The sequence below is a fragment of the Euleptes europaea genome, chromosome 11 (assembly GCF_029931775.1).
Source record: "Euleptes europaea isolate rEulEur1 chromosome 11, rEulEur1.hap1, whole genome shotgun sequence".
NCBI classification, from domain to species: domain Eukaryota; kingdom Metazoa; phylum Chordata; class Lepidosauria; order Squamata; family Sphaerodactylidae; genus Euleptes; species Euleptes europaea.
The window spans coordinates 60,224,181-60,242,486 of NC_079322.1; the positions used below are offsets into that span (position 1 = coordinate 60,224,181).

At 43.1% G+C, this 18,306-nt stretch overlaps 1 protein-coding gene across 2 annotated transcripts in view; it reads right to left on the bottom strand.

Moving 5' to 3' along the window:
* MKX (mohawk homeobox) overlaps window positions 1-18,306 on the bottom strand; it is a 59,574-nt gene that overhangs the window by 27,326 nt on the left and 13,942 nt on the right. For both annotated transcript variants that reach the window (XM_056857735.1, XM_056857736.1), the window contains exons 3-4: window positions 16,403-16,556; window positions 14,353-14,688 (exon numbers count right to left, since the gene is read on the bottom strand). In XM_056857735.1, coding sequence (XP_056713713.1) covers window positions 14,353-14,688; window positions 16,403-16,556 — 490 coding nt within the window. The remainder of the gene's footprint in view (window positions 1-14,352; window positions 14,689-16,402; window positions 16,557-18,306) is intronic.

Sequence of the window (18,306 nt, forward strand, 5' to 3'; positions counted from 1 at the left end):
ATGCATAGTGTTTTAGATGAAAAATAAGGATGGGAGCCTTGCTAGAAGGGAAAAAGAAAGCACTGATCTGCTTTTCTAATGAAGAAAATGATGGCAAACCTAGACATGGGGGAGAGAAAAGAAAAGAAAAAAGAAAAGAAAAGAGGAGGCTGTGTTGTAAGATCCAAGATTTCACTTTCATTGAAGTTTACAGAAGAACCTGAATTGTTTTTACTTTCCCTAGAAAGGAGGAAATGTCACTGGTCGCATTTGAAAAATAAAAGCTTTTTAAAAATTTGATTTTATAGTAAGTTTGGAAAGGAAGCTATTATTTTTACGTACCCTATACCCCTTGTAAAGGGCCTATAGCTTTATTTTCCTTTCAAAGACGAGAGATTTGCAAGTATATTAATGCACAGCATTGAGATGTACCTGCTTAAATCCATTAAACACAGGCAGGAGCGTAAGCCAAGTTTCAACCCAGACTGAATTTTTACAGCTGGGTTATAAAAGCTTGATTTTTAAAAAAGGGGGATTTAGTGGAAATAGTGATACTACTTTAAATGCAGTGGTATGAACAGCATTGCGATAGTCTAATATTACCCTGGGGATGCAGGTTGATCCAACAGACAGTGAGGCAGACAAAGTTTACCAGATTGTTACCTTCAAATGTTTTATTTACAACAAGCTGTGGAAATTGACTGGAACACACAAGAACATGATTCCAGGTATGAGGTTTCAAGTCAGACATTTTTCCAGAAAGAAATGAAGTTTTTATGGGCTCCCCATTACTTTAGGTTTACTGCCAAAAAACACAGTCCCCACATTCCCCTCCTTGCTACCGTAGAATTGACATTCTGGGTCTTACGTTAATCATATTCATGCTTCCTCTTGTGCATGGGTGTGCTCTACTTCAGTTTAACTAAGCACCAATGTTAAAGCGTTAACACATGGCTCATGCAGCGTGGCTGGTACTCGACTAGGTGACAAACTTCTCCTGTGCAAAATTCTTTGGTTATAAAAAAAGAGTCCTGCTAATGAAAGAGATATTGGCCCTGTGCAAAGTCAATAGAGAGCAGAAGCTCATATATCAAATCATGACTATGTAGACGGAGATCAAAATCACTGCAGTTTTAAGAAACTGGAACATCGTAAAGCCTGGCACAGCAGCAGAATTTAATATATATATATATTCTACACATAGATTGGATACACAAAGTTAGAAACACAGGGATATTTAAGTGTTCAGTGTCAAGATTTCTCAAAAGGTCAGGGATAAGAAGCTGCCTTATCTTGAGTCTGCCTAGTTCAATACTGTCTATTTGGGGGAGGGGCTGTGGCTCAGTGCTTTGCACATAGAAGGTTTTGGGTTCAGTTCCTGGCATCTCCAATTAAAAGGAACAGGTCATACAAAAGACCTCTACCCAACCTGAGCCACTTCCAGTCAGAGTAGATGATACCAACCGTGATAGACCAATGGTATGACTCAGGATAATGGCAGCTTCATGTGTTTGCTTTGACTGGCAGCAGCTCTCCAGAACTCAGGCCAATGAGGGCCTTTCCTGAGATCCAAGATGGTGGGGACTGAATGGTAGAATTGCCAACCTCCAGGAGTAGCTGGAGATCTCCTGCTATTACAACTGATCTCCAGCAGATAGAGATCAGTTCACCTGGAGAAATGGCCTCTTTGGCCATTGGACTCTATGGCATTGAAGGAACTGAACCCCAAACCCTGCCCTCCTCAGGCTCCACTCCAAAAACCTCCCACTGGTGGCGAAGAGGGACCTGGCAACCCTACTGAATGGGAACCTTCTGTGCACATAGCTTGTGCCCCACCATCTAGCCACAGCTCCTCCCCTATAAATTCACGCATTTCTATTGGCCTATTTCTGAACACACTCACTACCAGTTTTATGCTGCAACATTGGTATAGTAAGTAAATGAACTGCACAGGAGAATTATGAGCCTCCAAACATGGACTTATCAGGGGCAGGGGCATGGTCAATGCATTTCTCCGTGTTTACTGTACAAGGACACACTTCCGTTCTACACAATGTGGATGTTTCCTGCACCAAACACTGCCCTACCTGGGTGCCAACATAAAGCGGCTGTGTTTCCACCTCCGCTGCCACCTTTTCACATGGACTTGCTTTAGTAGAGCGCTTTATGGATCGATTTCCACAGACATACACTGAAAATGTTTTCAACACCGCTGGGGTGAATGGTAAACTAAATTGCTGCAGCTTCTGATCATGGCAGCCAGTCCAATGGTGATGTGCAAATAGCAGAAGGGGAGGGATACTGCCACCAAGATGCAGGATAGTTGTATGCATTTTCAAGTGAGTTGGCCAAGTCCACACCCCCTCGGCTCTTAAAAGTTCTCCTTATAGACCTGTGCAATTAAAGAGGCACCTGCTGGTAGAACTAGGGTTGCCAGGTCCCCCTTCTCCAGTGACAGGAGGTTTTCGGGGGGGGCGGAGCAATAGCATAACACGATTACATCCCTTCTGGGTTACCCCTGGAAGTGCCACATCACCATGGCCACTTTATGGTGGCAGATGTGATTGGGAAAGTGCAAAAATTCACACCTTCCAGTCTAAACTTTCCCCAAACCCACTTTGGGGACAATATTCCTGGAAAGATCATATCAAAGAAGGTTTTGGGGAAACCTGCTGTGGAAAAACTAGAAGGTGGGTATAAACAGGATAGTGACATGCAGAAACCCAAACAAAAGCTACAGCTATGGGGGGGGAAGCGGAGTCATCTTGTCTCCCATTTTATTGCCATTTGGTGGTGGCAGCCCAACTCCAAAGACACAAAACTACTGCTGTTATTCTCAATTTTAGTTTATGACAGAGAAGAGGAAGACGGAGGGACAATGATTGGGGGGGGGAAATAAAAGGCGAGGCAGAATAATGGCAACATTTCTCTTTATCCTATAAAATTGTTGCTCAGTGCTCACTAGGTATAGTGTGGGATAAAAATACAAATAAGAAGAATTCAGCACTGTTTTCAGGGCACGGTTGACTGCCACATGCACTGTAAAGGCAGGGCAGTGACTCAACAGTAGAGGTCTGGCTTTGAATGCAGAAGGTCCTAGATTCAGTCTCTGGCATCTCCAGTTAAAAGGATCTGGTGATGTGAAATTCCTGAACTTCTGGGGAGCTGCTGCCTGTCAAAGTGGGCAGTGACACTGATAAACCAAGGGTGTGGCTCAGTATGAGACAGTTTCAGGTATTTAAATTACTTCCTTATTTTGCTGCTAAATATATAAAAAGGTCCCCTGTGCAAGCACCGGGTCATTCCTGATCCGTGGGGTGACGTCACATCCCGACGTTTACTAGGCAGACTTTTTGCTTACGGGGTGGTTTGACAGTGCCTTCCCCAGTCGTCTTCCCTTTACCCTCAGCAAGCTGGGTCCTCATTTGACCGACCTCAGAAGGATGGAAGGCTGAGTCAACCTTGAGCCGGCTACCTGAAACCAACTTCCGTTGGGCTCAAACTCAGGTCGTGAGCAGAGCTTGCAGTACTGCAGCTTACCACTCTGCGCCACGGGGCAGCTAAATATATACCAAGCAATATTTCGGGTTCTGAACTGAACGGTGTTAATTTTACTGTTTTAACAATATGCAGCATTTGATTCAACTGAGGTGTCTATAATGCTATTTGATTATGCCATTTGTTCAAGAGCAATCATTAACCTTTTCACAGAGCATAAACTGCCACCTTTCAGAGACTTTAAGAGCAACAGCATTTTATTTAAAAAAGAGCACTTAAAATACTGACATGATACTCGGCTGACATTGCAATCTTTTTAATGTATGCCCAAAAAACATCAGGAATGTGCCCTGGTGTAGTGTGCTGTGTTTGGCATTCCAATTCGCATTTTCATCTAGTGGAAGTTTGGCGTTGCAATTTGCAGTGGCAGATATTTGTCTTCATTACCCACTTACTTGACAGTAATCTGCAACACGTCTTACAGAAACACAAAATAGCAATTCAAATATTGCCGTGAGGAGGGTTGCCAAAGATTTTTTGAATGGAATCCATAAGACAAGTACTTATTTTAAAGCTCCACTTAGAATTACATGTTATATTTTTTAAGTTAAATGGAAAAAATGTTAGCAAGACCAGATAAATACACCTATATCTGGCTTCTGTGTGTAAAGTACCCTCAAGTCTCAGCTGACTTACGGCAACCCCTTTTTGGGGTTTTCATGGCAAGAGACTAACAGAGGTGGTTTGCCAGTGCCTTCCTCTGCACATCAACCCTGGTATTCCTTGGAGGTCTCCCATCCAAATACTAACCAGGGCTGACCCCGCTTAGCTTCTGAGATCTGACGAGATCAGGCTAGCCTGGGCCATCTGGCTTCTACTGAAATAAAATTGTGAGATGTTCAGGATCCTCCAGTTAGAAGCTGCGTTTTCCAACCTTTATTCATCATGGCCACTGGGAATTGTGGTGCTTGTATAGCTGGTACTGAAAATATCCAAGGTCAGACCCCATAAATTTAGGAGCATCCCACGGCCACAGAGGAGGGGAAATGAGTGTAAAGAAGAAAGTGAGAACTATACCAGTAGCCACAAAACTCTTCAGAGTATAAGCACCTAAAATAAATCAAATATCTTCAAGATATGCCTGGGATTCTTTTTGAGAGCTGCTCCTTCCAGGTCTTGCAATCTAAGGCTACAGTCTTAAGAACACTTTCCTATAAATAAGTTCCACTAAAATGGGACTTACTTCTGAGTAGACTAACTCAGACTTGCTTTTTTTCCTGTTTGCTCTGGCTCCCTTACCCTGCTAAGTTACACAAACTAGAATGGACTAAAACCTCTCAGTGCCAAAGAGATTTTATGGCTTTTCAGCTCTCCTTTGCCTCTTGAAATGCGAATAACACCCTGGCTTTCACAAGTACCTCGAACAGGAACAAATGTATTTCAGCTCTTCATTTCCAGTAAAAAAAGAAAGAAAGAAATATGTTGGAGCTCAGCTGAATCAGGAATCGGCATCTTCTGAACAAGGAACGCTTCCCTGCGTCTCTGAAGGGAGAGAACTACTCAGCTACTCAGGACTGAGAGAAATGTATTGGCCTAGGGGTCTTGTATTTATTCTTCCATTATGTGTTTCCTGGCACAAATTAAATCATAAAAGCGTGGAAATAAGTGACATTGAAATTGGTGGGACTTCCGGAGAATGTGGGCCATGGGGGCGGGGAGTATACTTACCAGGAAAAAGCCTCCTGCAGGGAAAACTAGCACTCAAAGGATTTGACAAGGCAATGTTCTCAGGGGGTTGTACTCTACAGCTGCCACCCACAAATTTTACAGTACTTCCAGGATATAAGCAAAATTCCCTTCATTTCCAAGAGGACATAATTCCACAGTTTTTACACTCATTTAGGTGTTAAATTTCAGGCATAAGAAGTCAGCAGTAGACAATCTTCTGATCATATGTGGTGCTGAATATTTTTAGATACAAGGTGTGGGAGAGGGAGAAAGGATTAAGATATTTTTCTCATGTTTTGTTCTAAGTTGACATCCTGAGTCACACGTTTAGAAAGCTTTTTTTATGCATCACTAGTTAGGCCAAAAAGTGGATGGAGTCCACATGAGAATATGAATCCAGATGACGCCTCAGGCCCCAATCCCGTAAATTATATTTGCACAGAAGCATGCTTTCCCACAGAGATTCTCTAGGATGGATCAGGACACTAATAATTAAGGAATATACTTTACAGTTTCAGTGATTAACAGAAGAAATCACAGTGAAAGAACAGTCCATTCAGTTGTCCCTACAAAACCAAAGTGTGTTATTTTCGGGTGAAAACTCATGGTCGCTTTAGCCTCCTTTATTCCCTGTTTCAGCCAGGATTCAACCAAGATCGAACACATGTGTTTTCGACGAACATGTGTTCGATTCTGGCTGAATCCTGGCTGAAACAGGGAATAAAGGAGGCTAAAGCGATCATGCGTTTTCGCCCTTCATCACTAGATGTGTGTCCAAGCTATGTAAATGCTAGAAGAACCACCCATTGATATTAATGCTTAGCAGCCCTGAATGTCTTTCTGGAGAGCTACAACCATTTGATCCAAATTACTTTTCATGCAAGTACAATTTATAACTAGAATGAATCATCATTCTATCTATACAATATAATCAATGCAATTCACTCATTCTCAGTTGTGATGCCATAGGTAAAGGTTACAGTCACCTATGCAAGCACCAGCTCATTACTGACCCATGGGGTGATGTTACATCACAACATTTACTAGGCAGACTATGTTTATGGGGTGGTTTGCTATTGCCTTCCCCAGTCGTCTACACTTTACCCCCAGCTGGGTACTCATTTTACTGTCCTCAGAAGGATGGAAGGCTGAGTCAACCTTGAGCCAGCTACCTAAAACCGACTTCTGTCGGGATGGAACTCAGGGCATAAGCAGAGTTTTGACTGCTGTACTGCAGCTTACCACTCTGCGCCACAGGGCTCTCTGTGAGATGCCACAGCCACTGTGATTCAAAATAGCTTGGAAATGCCACTTTTACCATTCATGTGCATTTGTTTTGTGACCCAAGCTACAAAGAAAAAGTCAATGAACAAATTAATAACTTCACTTCTGACGTTACACACCAGCTTTCTCATTGCCAAATGTTCTGAAAAATTGTAACACGTCAAAAATGTCTGTGGAGGATTTTAAGGCGACAGACATCGTTTTCATGATTCACTATGGAACAGAATAACTTAAATTGGCCAACATATTTATGAAGCTGGTGGTAATATCACTTCTGAAATCCAGTCTGTCAGGGGAAAGATTTTGAACTTTAATAGCTCATCAAACGTGTTTAAAATGGGTTCTGCTCTTGCTATTTAAATTACGCTTAAAATTCCAGGGTTATTTATAGCCACAAACCCTTTCTCCCCCACCCCACCTGTGTGTTAGTCTAGTGCCCCTTTACATTTGGCAAGAGCACGTTGAATAAAAGTAGCTTCATTTTCAGAATTGAGCTTGTTATATCCAAAGATAAGCTTCACTGCACGCTAAATAGGAGGCGTCCTCAGCACATAAAAACAGGGAGATTAGAACAATCATGTAACAATTTGCTGCTTGTTTTTCCAAAAGTTCAGCCCCTTAGTGCTGTCGTGGTTATCGTACAGCTGCCTTGAACTAATAAAAGTCCCTTTCCCCCCACACTCAAATCTAAAATGCTGGCAGGCAAGGGACACAATCCAGTAACAATTGTATTACTCAGGATTATGCCCCATTTCTGAATTCCAGTTGTATAAGTACAGAAAACCAGAAGTTTACATGTCTTAAGTTACCGTATACTCACTTGAACAACACTCATTTTAAAAACTAGAATTTGGCAGGCAATTATCACATAATGTAGACCAAATGCACTTGGAATGTTGAAAAATAGTACTCAAAAACCAAGACATTTCATTTGAAAAAAACACTAACTATGCAACCACAGCTCCTATTCTACGCAAGGCTTTAAAAAAAAACTTTAAATACACTCAGTACCTAGACTCAGTCCCAGCCCTTGTACAAAAGGTGTGGCAGTTTTGACTCCAAATGGAAGACCCTCTCCAGGCCTGAATTTATGGAGGTCAAGGCCCCACAGAGCATTCCTTGTTCCTCTTTAGCCAATCAACCGGAAAACCTCCACAAAGCCCTAGAGCTCAGCTCTTTGAAATCCCTCCCATGAGTTTAAGAAAAAAATGAGGAGATTGATCTCTACTTGGAGAGTCCAACTTTAAGAATATACACATTGGAAGGACCTGTAGCCAATCTGGAGTCATGACACAGATGTTTCCTTTGTATGAAGAGATCTACAGACTCAAAGGAATGAACAAGGGCAGAGAAAGGAGGACAATCTGTTCTCGTTCTAGTCTGACAGATTTCCACGAGGTATCTCCAGAGACATTCAGAGGCCACAAGGCCTTTGAGAAAGACTTGTCAAGTGAATGATGGGCTGGGATGATAGCCAGAGTGGAGCAATGGCTAGAATGATAGACTGAAACGGAGAGGCACAGGTTCAAATCCCTTTTCAGGCATGAAACTCACTGGGTGACCTTGGGCCACTCATAATCTCTCTCTCTCTCTGAGTCTACTCTACCTCACAGAGTTGCTACAAGATTAAAATGGAAAGAAGAACCAGCGCCTTCACAAAGGAACAGAACAACAGGTCACAAAATGGTAGTTCCACATAAACGATCGCAACTGACAGTTATGGATGAAACAAAATCAAAATTCATTAGAAAGGCTATGAATCCCTTGTCTAGGAATTCACTGCTTCACCCACTATTAATGTAATAGGTAATAAAAAAGCTACGTAATACTATGTAATAAAAGTCAATCCCACATGAGGCAGTCAGAAGCAGACAGAGATGTATTGCAAAACACAATCTAGGCAATGGATTCTGAACGATATCTATAATCTGGAATTAGATTTCCTGACAATGTTCATTATGCACACAAAGCAAGAACAAAAGCTGTACTTGGCCCACAAAGCATTTTCTTTTTTTCCCTCTGCTTCCCTCAGTGGCTGGTGCACATGTGAACCATTATAAGGGCTTTGGTGAGCCTGTATGGACTTGTAGCCTTGTTCTGGTAACCATAAATGAAGGCAAAAAGATGGCTTGAATGGTCAGCACCACATCTGGAGGTGACACAGTATGGGAGAGAAGTTCATTGAAGAAGAGTGCAGAGGTCTTTGGGTTGGAGGAAAGAGAGTGAGCCAGAAGAGACACCAAGGTCTGGAATTTATTCTGTACAAGGATTACACAGAAATAGGCCTTTCTTTGGTTAGTGATCCCAGCCCTGGCTGTAACAGATATGAATAGTAACTATATGGATTGCCACTGCTAACCTGGACCCACATTCCTGGTAGCTACTGGAAGAAGTAAACATTCCCCAACATGATAGTGGCATTGCACGTGGTAAGTACTTTCCCCTATTATGGCCAGGACAGAAAGCATTTGCTACAGATAATTTTTGACAGCCTCCCTGGTCCACATGCTCAGAGGATGACTGTGTGGTTAACAACCCAACTCAAGGTAGCCATAAAAAGCAAAAGCTGCCATTAAACAGGGGAAGCTTTTCTCAAGTGAGGTGGACAGAAAAGAGCACAGGTTCTGACAAAACAATTATAAGTTAACAATAAGGCAGGCAAAAAGAGAACTTGAGGAGCAGATTGCCAAAAACATATTTGCAGAAATGTTTGTCTTAATAACAGCTAGCTGGCCTTTTGGATGACAAAGGAATGAAAGGATTGCTTATGGAAGATAGGGAGGTGGCTGAGAAACTGAATGAATTCTTTGTGCCTGCTTTCACAGTGGAAAATGGAGAGCGCGTACCCATGCTGAAGCTGATGTGTTCTGGAAGTGAGTCTGAAAAAGCAAACTGAGGTGAGGAGAGGTAAAGTTCTAGGACCGCTAGGTAAACTGAAAACTACCAAGTCTCCACGTACAGATGACATACACCCAAGGATTCTTAAGGAAATCAAATGAGTAACTGTTGACCTAACTTGTCACAATTCATAGGGTCACCATGAGTTGCAAGCGACTTGATGCCACTTAACACACATACAACTTGTCAATAAAATCTGCACCTATGCCAGATGACTGGTAATGTCACACAGATTTTTTAAAAGGGGGTCCTGAGGGGATCCCAGATATTACAGGCCAGTTAGTCTAACATCTGTTCTATGTCGATTAGTAGAAATTGTTATTAAAGAGAGAATTATTAACCACACTGAGAAACAAGGCCTTTTGAGGAATAATCTGCATGGCTCCTGAAAAAAGAGAAGTCTTGTCTCTGCAACTTTTTGGAGTTCTTTGAGCAGGTTAACAAACAAGTGGATAAGGGTGATTCAGTAGACATTATATACCTGGGCTTTCAAAAGATTTTTGACAAGGAACCTCGCCGAAGACTCGTAAGTAAGCTAGCAGTGATGGGATAAAGAGGATAGGTCCTCCTATGGATTAAAAACTGGTTAAATGACGGGGAAACTATAGGAGAGCTCAGCGGGGAGAAATATGCATCGCTGAGCATGGAGACAATTCACCTTGGCTCACCTGGGACGCTTGCACAGTGTGACGCCTCCTCCCACCAGGCATACAGCAGAGGAAGGAGGAAGGCAACATACACTGTACCCAGGCGGCTTCAGAGGAGTGTTCTTCTGGGGCTCCCTTTATTTCGTGTGGCTGAAGTCTGTGGCCATGCCAGAAGGGTGTAGCCCTCTGGCTAGCCCCTCAGGTATGGACTGAGGGTCGGACTGAGCAGAACACACTACTTCTTTTTCTTATTTCCTTCTTTTCTTCTAAGGTGGAGGCTAGCTTCTCTCTGCTCTTTGTTAGGTAATATTAAGGAACCAGTGGTAATTAAGCTGTAAACTTTTTGTAGGATGGGATGTTAGGTTTTATGGAAAGTATGAGTGTGGTAATGCGTTTTTGTTTACACCAATTTATAGACCGCAGCTATAAAGTAAATAGTGATTGTGACTGCTACGCAACAGATATTAGAGACTTCTTTTAGCTAGAGCTGGTGTCTGTAGGACTGAGTTTAATACTTAGACAGAAGTTGTGATATAATTATGTGAGAACGTAACTTTAGGAATTTATCAGGGCATTCCTGAAGGGGGGGGAAGGCTCTTAGGAGCCGGGGTGACCCCTACGCCAGCGTCTGTGCCACTTGAGCCATTCCTGGAGCTGCCGTTCAGCCTCCTAACCCCTTTTGTGCTGGGAACACACCCTAACTAATCAGCCCCCTAATGAAACAGTGTTGCTGCACCACCATTTTTGGTGGTCCAGCATCGCTGTTTGCAATGGGGCCTTTCCCCCCATTTTCAGGTTTTTGTAAAATTAAAACCCTTCCCCTCTCCCCATGGTGGCCACGAAACCTCTGTGGAGGTGCCACAGCACGCTCCGGCCACACCATCCCTGGCCACTGCGGGTTTCAGAAATGGGCTGCAAGAGTAATTATTAGGGACTTTCTTGGTTTAAGTAAAATGCCAAAGAAAAAATATGTGCCCTCTTCTGGTGAGAATTCACTTAATGAACCTACAGGCTCCTCGAAAATGTAAGATTTCTCAAGTGAGTTTTAAGACTTTTGAAGAGGCTATTTTAAAGAAAATTGATGACTCTGTAACACAAATTGGGGGAAAGCTAGAATCAATAGAAAAACGACCCAACATGATTTAAGAAAAACAGAGCAAGTTCTAAACGGCTTAATTGAACTAAAGGGACTGAAAGAGGAGGTTGAACAACTAAAAAATGAATCAGAGATTTTGGAAACTAAATGTATGATAAATGAAGCCATATGCCATTGCCACAATGATTAACTGTTAGAATTGGAGGAGAAAGTCGAAGAACTTGATAATAAGAGTAGAAAAATGTGTTTAAAACTTACAGGTTTAAGAGAAAAAGAAGAGGGTGAAAAATTATATATTTAGAAGAGCTTTTCACTGGGATTCTTGGCTCAGATTATAACGAAACGGTGAAAATCACCCGTGCATTTAGGATCAATTTATAAACTATTAGGAACAGACAAACATGTAGATGATAGGTGTTACCTTATTGTTGTGGAATTCACTGCCAGTGTATGTTGGGATGGCAGTATAGGTACATATAGATACATAAATGGGCAGTAGATTCAGGATGGACAAAAGAAATCCTTCTTCACACAGCCAGTGATTAAAATCTAGAATTCACTGCCAGAGGATGTAGGGATGGCCACAGGCATAGACACCTTTAAAAGGGGATTGGACAGATTTGTGGACAATAGGTCTATTAGTGGCTACTAGCCATGATGACTAAAGGGAACCTCCCCATTCAGAGGCCATAAACCTCTGAATACCAGTGCCAGGAGGCAACAACAGGGGAAGGTCTTAAACTCTGTGCCTTGTTTTTGGACCTCCAGAGGAACAGGTTGGCCACTGTGTGGAATATGATTCTGGACTAAATGGATCACTGGTCTGATCCAGCAGGGTTCTTTTGTTCCTATGATGTTATAGATGGCTTTAAGAGGGAATTAGGCAGATTCATGGAAGAGAGGTCCATCAATGGCTACTGGTAATGCACCAAACCTCTGAATACCAGTGCTAGGAAGCAGCATTGGGGAAGGCCTTGACCTCTATGCCCTGTTGTTGACCCTCTTGGACAACTGTAGTGTGAAGGAGGATGCTTGACTAGATGGACCTCTAGTCTGATCCATCAAGCCTCTTCTTATGTTCATATGACCTTGACGTGAAGGAGAGACAATGTAAAACAGAGGGAGTGGCCCAACTCACAGTGTTGCTGAAAGAATGGGCTACACAAAGAGATGAAAAAGCTCTTTGTGTATTAAACAGTTATGGAAATTATGCTTCCTATACCCTTGATGTCACTCATTCTAGGATGGTTGATACATAGAGACTAATCCTGCTGTAATTCTTATCCTGTAATATTTGTAATTATGGTCAGCAGTTTGTTCCAAAAGAGATGGGAGTAGTGGATTAAGGAACAGTCATACAAGTCATCTTTGCCTCTGGGGTTATCAGCCAGGGAGAACAGATAACACCATTCAGATGGTTGTATTTGGTCCAGGTGTACAAGTTGCTGACACCTCATTGCAAGCCTTCAACAACCTGAACACTAAAACTAGGCTAAATTAAATGTTGAATAAAGCTTGTATTGCTCCAGAAAATGGAGATCTTGAGGGTTAACCTCCAACCACCAGCATAGTGCACTAAGGCCAAGGAAGACTATATTTAGTGCTGTATTTCATTAACTCATGTAAACTGTATATATTGTAGGTTAAACAAAAACATGCCCTAAATTACAACACCCAGTGCAATTCTATGCAGTTATTCTAGTCTAAGTGCACTGAAATCAATAGGCGTAGGCTCGAGTAACTCTCTATAGGATTGCACTGATAATCTACTAACTTCAAGTATCCCACAAAGCCTGTAGTTCCCCAACCCACCATCACCTCCCGTTCCATAAATGCCACAGTAGATTTTCCAACTCAACACTGCCAACCGATACCTACCTACATGGTTCCACCTAAAAAGAAGAAGAGTTGGTTTTTATATGCTGACTTTCTCTACCACTTAAGGCAGAATCAAACCGGCTTACAATCACCTTCCCTTACCCTCCCCACAACAGATACCCTGTGAGGTAGGTGAGGCTGAGAGAGCATGACTTGGCCAAGGTCACCCAGCTGGCTTCGTGTGTAGGAGTGGGGAAACAAATCCAGTTCACTAGGTTAGTGACTGCTGCTCATGTGGAGGAGTGGGGAATCAAACCCGGTTCTCCAGATCAGACTCCACTGCTCTTAACCACTACACCACGCTGGCTCTCTAAAAAGAGATGTACTGGTTCATTTCAGTATCTACAGTGTCTGCTCTAATCCTAGGTTTGAGCCTGTAGCACCTTAGAGACCAACAAGATTTTAGGGGTATCAAAGCTCCCTTTCCCTGTCTCCCAAATTCGGTGGTGTCTACCAGCCACACTGAATTTTGGTGACACATATACTTTTGTGCCTTCCTTGAAGGAAGGAACAGCTGTGAAGGATAGTTGCTCAAGTCCTGTTCAGATAAATTCCTTCTTCATGCGTCAATCACAAAACCCAACAGTGATCTGCAGCATGTCTCTGTTCGGCTCTAGTTATTTCTCCCCCTCTCGTTTTCAGATTTTTTGGCTTCCAGTTTCTGATACTGATATTTTTAGAACTGTATACTGATTTTATTGTCGTTTATGTTGGTTTTAAATTATGTTAGCTGTTATATAGGGTATTTATCTTGTCTAAACCATGTTTTTCTATATTGTTGTTAGCCTTCTCAAGTCGCATTTGCTGTGGGAGAGACAGGGTATAAATTTGGAAAAATAAATAAATAAATACAGTTTCTCCAGACATGAGTCCGGATCATAAGAACATAAGAACATAAGAAAGGCCCTGCTGGATCAGACCAAGGCCCATCAAGTCCAGCAGTCTGTTCACACAGTGGCCAACCAGGTGCCTCTAGGAAGCCCCAAACAAGACGACTGCAGCAGCACCATCCTGTCTTATGATCATTCATAAAATCACTATATTTCAACCAAACCAGTGTTGTTCAGTAAATAACATTCTCAACTTTAGAACTTGGGTAATGGTTTTCACACTTGCACTATGAAGAAGACTATGACAGGAGATCTTTGGGGAAGCTGCTTGTTCTCGTTTCCAGTTTACAAATCGGTTAGGTAATGATAACCTACCTCATTGGGATGCTGATCCTGCGATTGGCACACTTAAAACAGCTGGCAAAAGCTGAACTGGCAGCACTGGGAGCCATAACAGTCATTTCCAAATCAGATGAGTACAAAAGAAGCAACTGCTTTTGAAATGATATCCTACCTGTTCGGTAGACAAAATTGCCTTCAGTCTCGGAGGATGATGGAGACACCAGTTCCTCTTCAAATTCGTTGGAGCTAAACGAACCCGAGTGGTTCCTTTGCCTTGTTTTTTCCATCATGGCTGCATTTGTGGCCATGACGTGCCTCAATGAGTCATTCAGGTAGCGATTCAACAAGCTGCTTTTGTATTTGGGGGGCGATACGTAATCCTCATTGGCACTCCCTTCTGGTCGAACTCCAGATTTTATTACTGAGCTTTCAGTTTTAATTACAGTGTGATGAACCGGTGTGTTGTATCCCCCTTCGTTCATATGGCTTCTTGGAGGATTTTCGCCATCTGAAGAAAGAAGACCCATCAAGAGGCAACATTACCTCAGTATCTTTTTTTTAACTTAAAAAGTATTCATAATTCATAATTGTAGGAAAAATTAGATCAGACTAGATTATCATAAGAGCCAGCGTGATGTAGTGGTTAAGAGTGGTGGACTCTAATCTGGTGACTGAGTTAGTTTCCCCACTCCTACACCTGAAGCCAGCTGGGCGACCTTGGGCTAGTCACAGCTCTTAGAACTCTCTGAATCCCACCTACCTCACAGGGTGTCTGTTGTGGGGAGGGGAAGGTGATTATAAGACGGTTTGATTCTTCCTTAAGTGGTAGAGAAAGTTAGCATATAAAAACCAACTCTTCTTATTCTTCTTTCTAAAATCTATTTAGCTTGCTAATGACATATTTTTTCCTATTCAACAATAGTTTGTGAGCCCATCATTTCCCCCCTTTCAAATACAGAAAGGAGAATTATTCTTAGTCCCTTTTCTGTGCTTCAATAAGGAGCAGACAAAATGATTTACAGACAGCATATGGTTAGGATGCTGAACTGCTCTAGCAGATAAGTCTGCCATTTCATAAACAGTTTACTCAAATATACTGTGTGGTGTGCAGTTTGATTTCAGTGGCTGAGGTCCAAAGAACAGCACAACTGGTTCCACATGCTCAGGGGCGTTTGGAGCTTATGTTTCTCTAACAGCAGCCCTCAACCCCATACCATGCCACATGGCAACCCACATTTGGAACTAAGGGAACTTTTTTAAAGACAGTTTCTCAGCTGGCACAAAGTCTGCTGTTCAAAGACAAAACTCCCATTGGACATGACCAAGGCCTTGGGCATGCTCAGAATAGCTCGTTGGAATACCAACCATTGATTCTCAAAGTGTTGGCTGGAACCCACCAATTCAAGGCAGTAGTCAGCAGCGTCAGAATGACTGCAGTCTACGCTGAAGAAGAGTTGATTTTTATATGCTAACTTTCTCTACCTTAAGGAGAATCAAACCGGTTTACCATCTCCTTCCCTTCCTCTCCCCACAAGAAACACCTTGTGAGGTAGGTGAGGCTGAGAGAGTTCGAAGAGAACTGTGACTAGCCCAAGGTCACCCAGCAGGCTTCACGTGGAGGAGTGGGGAAACCAACCCGGTTCTCCAGAACACAGTCCGCCGCTCATGTGGAAGAGCAGGGAATCAAACCCCCACCCCCCGGTTCTCCAGATTAGAGTCCACCACTCTTAACCACTACACTATGCTGGCTCTCAAGAATAACCTAGCACAAAGAATAAAATTGACTCAGTTCCTGGGTGAGTGGACAATATGACACCTTGAGCAATACAGATAACCTCTGTGGTGACCTTGGTGTGATTTTTCTCTAATGTGCAGAAAGAGGAATTCTTAGACCTCTTGCGGCCTACAGGGGTCACAAAATGGGTCAAGTAAATCTCACGCTTGTCAAAAGCCCATGTGAATCCTTGAATTTTCACTGACTTATGAGAGTGAGCGTAAGATAACTGAACTGCAGTCCTAAGAGTTCCACCACCTTTCTAAGCCCAATTGCCTTCAGTAGACTAAGAATTATGTAATTCGGTGTAGGCCTGCGCTGTCAGGGACACAGTTCGGTATAAAACTCAACATGCATAAGTGACAGTTTTCCCAGATTAGCCATTTTCAATATCCTGCCAATTCAGCTGGCCTTTTTATGGACAACATTACAAAAATATTAAACAAACCTTCTGAACATGAATCATCGCTGCTTACACTAAGTCTTTCAGCATTTCCTTGAACATACTTGTTGTACAGCTTTATCCGTAAAGCCCAGCTGAGGTCCGGCTGCCGGACAGTATTTTTAAGGCGACGCCTTGCGTTGGCAAACCAGTTTGATACCTAAATAAAAACCAAATGCGTCAGTTTTCCTTCCTTTCCACACAAAGGAGAAAAAAAGCAACTCGGAATTTTTCATGCAGAGAACACAGAGCAGAACCAAGCAACTTACACATACACATAAGCACACATAAAGCTGCCTCATACTGAATCAGACCCTTGGTCCATCGAAGTCAGTATTGTCTACTCAGACCGGCAGCGGCTCTCCAGGGTCTCAGGCTGAGGTCTTTCACATCGCCTACTTGCCTGGTCACTTTAACTGGAGATGCCGGGGATTGAACCTGGGACCTTCTGCATGCCAAGCAGAGGCTCTACCACTGAGCCATGGCCCCTCCCCGGTTAACTTGCTCATTCTTCTTTTCTACAAGCATTACACTGGCTTTGGGAAGGCTGACTATTGAGGGTTCTGTTTTTCATACATGGTTTCAAGGCGAGAAAAGTTCAGAGGCAGTTTGCTGTTGGCTGCCTCTGCGCAGTAGCCCTGGACTTCCTTGCTGGTCTCCCACTGAAGTACTAAGAAGCGCCAACCCTGCTCAGCTTCCTAGATCTGATGAGATGAGGCTAATTTATTACAAAATAATGGGTTACATTCCTCAAATAATGAATGGAAGGAGTACATAGAGCAGATGTCTTTTCCTTCTCCAGACTCCTGTATCCCTAAGGATCTAGGGATTCATTGGGACAGAATAGGGGGATCTAACTTGAGGGGAAATTAGCAGAAATAAACTTTCTCATCTTGCATAAACTCTTCCCACGCAACAAGTGAGGAGGCTATTCCTTCTAATCCCCCCTTCTTGATGTAACCCAGGGGTCTCCAACCTTTTTTGGCCTGCAGGCACATTTGGAATTCTGACTCGGCATGGTGGGTGCAGCAACAAAATGGCTGCCACAAAATGGCTGCCACAGGAGGTGCAGTCAGCCACAAAACAATTGCCACGGCTTAACTTCAGTAACATAGTGCAGATCCTTGTGCTGTGGAGGCAGCTGCTGCCAAAGCAACATTTCCAAAAAATCTGTACAATCAAATCTCCAACCATCAAACAGAAGCTTCACTCGGCAAAAGCCCTACCTGGCCCCACCCACTTCCTAAAAACACTTGGTGGGTGCCCAAAAAAGTGCTTGTGGGCACCATGGCACCCACAGGCACCACGTTGGAGACCCCTGTAAGCCAACACATCATTTCCTATTCTTTTCCTGAGGCTCCACGGATTTTCTGTAGCAACCTTTTGAGGAATGCAAGTGAAAGTGAACACAGAAAGTTGGGCCCCGCACACCTGGGAATCAAGTTCTGATCAAGGAACTCATATGCTTATGTGGATCATTTAGACGTATGGAGGACCCAGAGAAAAAAGAACCTTGTGAGCAGCAGTTTTGGGGCTCCAGTGTGCTAGTTCCCAGCTTAGATGAGCAACATGCTTCTCTTTGTAATGTGGGACCAGCACAGAACTGTGCAGCCTGCTAATCAGAGCTGATAATACTGGGCCAGATGGAGCAGTGTTCTGAGTCTGTTCAAGGACCAAGAAAGAAGAGGAAGGTTGGTTTTTATATGCCGACTTTCTCTGACACTTAAGGGAGACTCAAACCGGCTTACAATCACCTTCCCTTCCCCTCCCCACAATAGACACCCTGTGAGGTGGGTGAGGCTGAGAGAACTGTGACTAGCTCAAGGTCACCCAACTGCCTTCATGTGTAGGAGTTGGGAAACAAATCCAGTTCACCAGATTAGCCTCCACCGCTCATGTGGAGGAGTGGG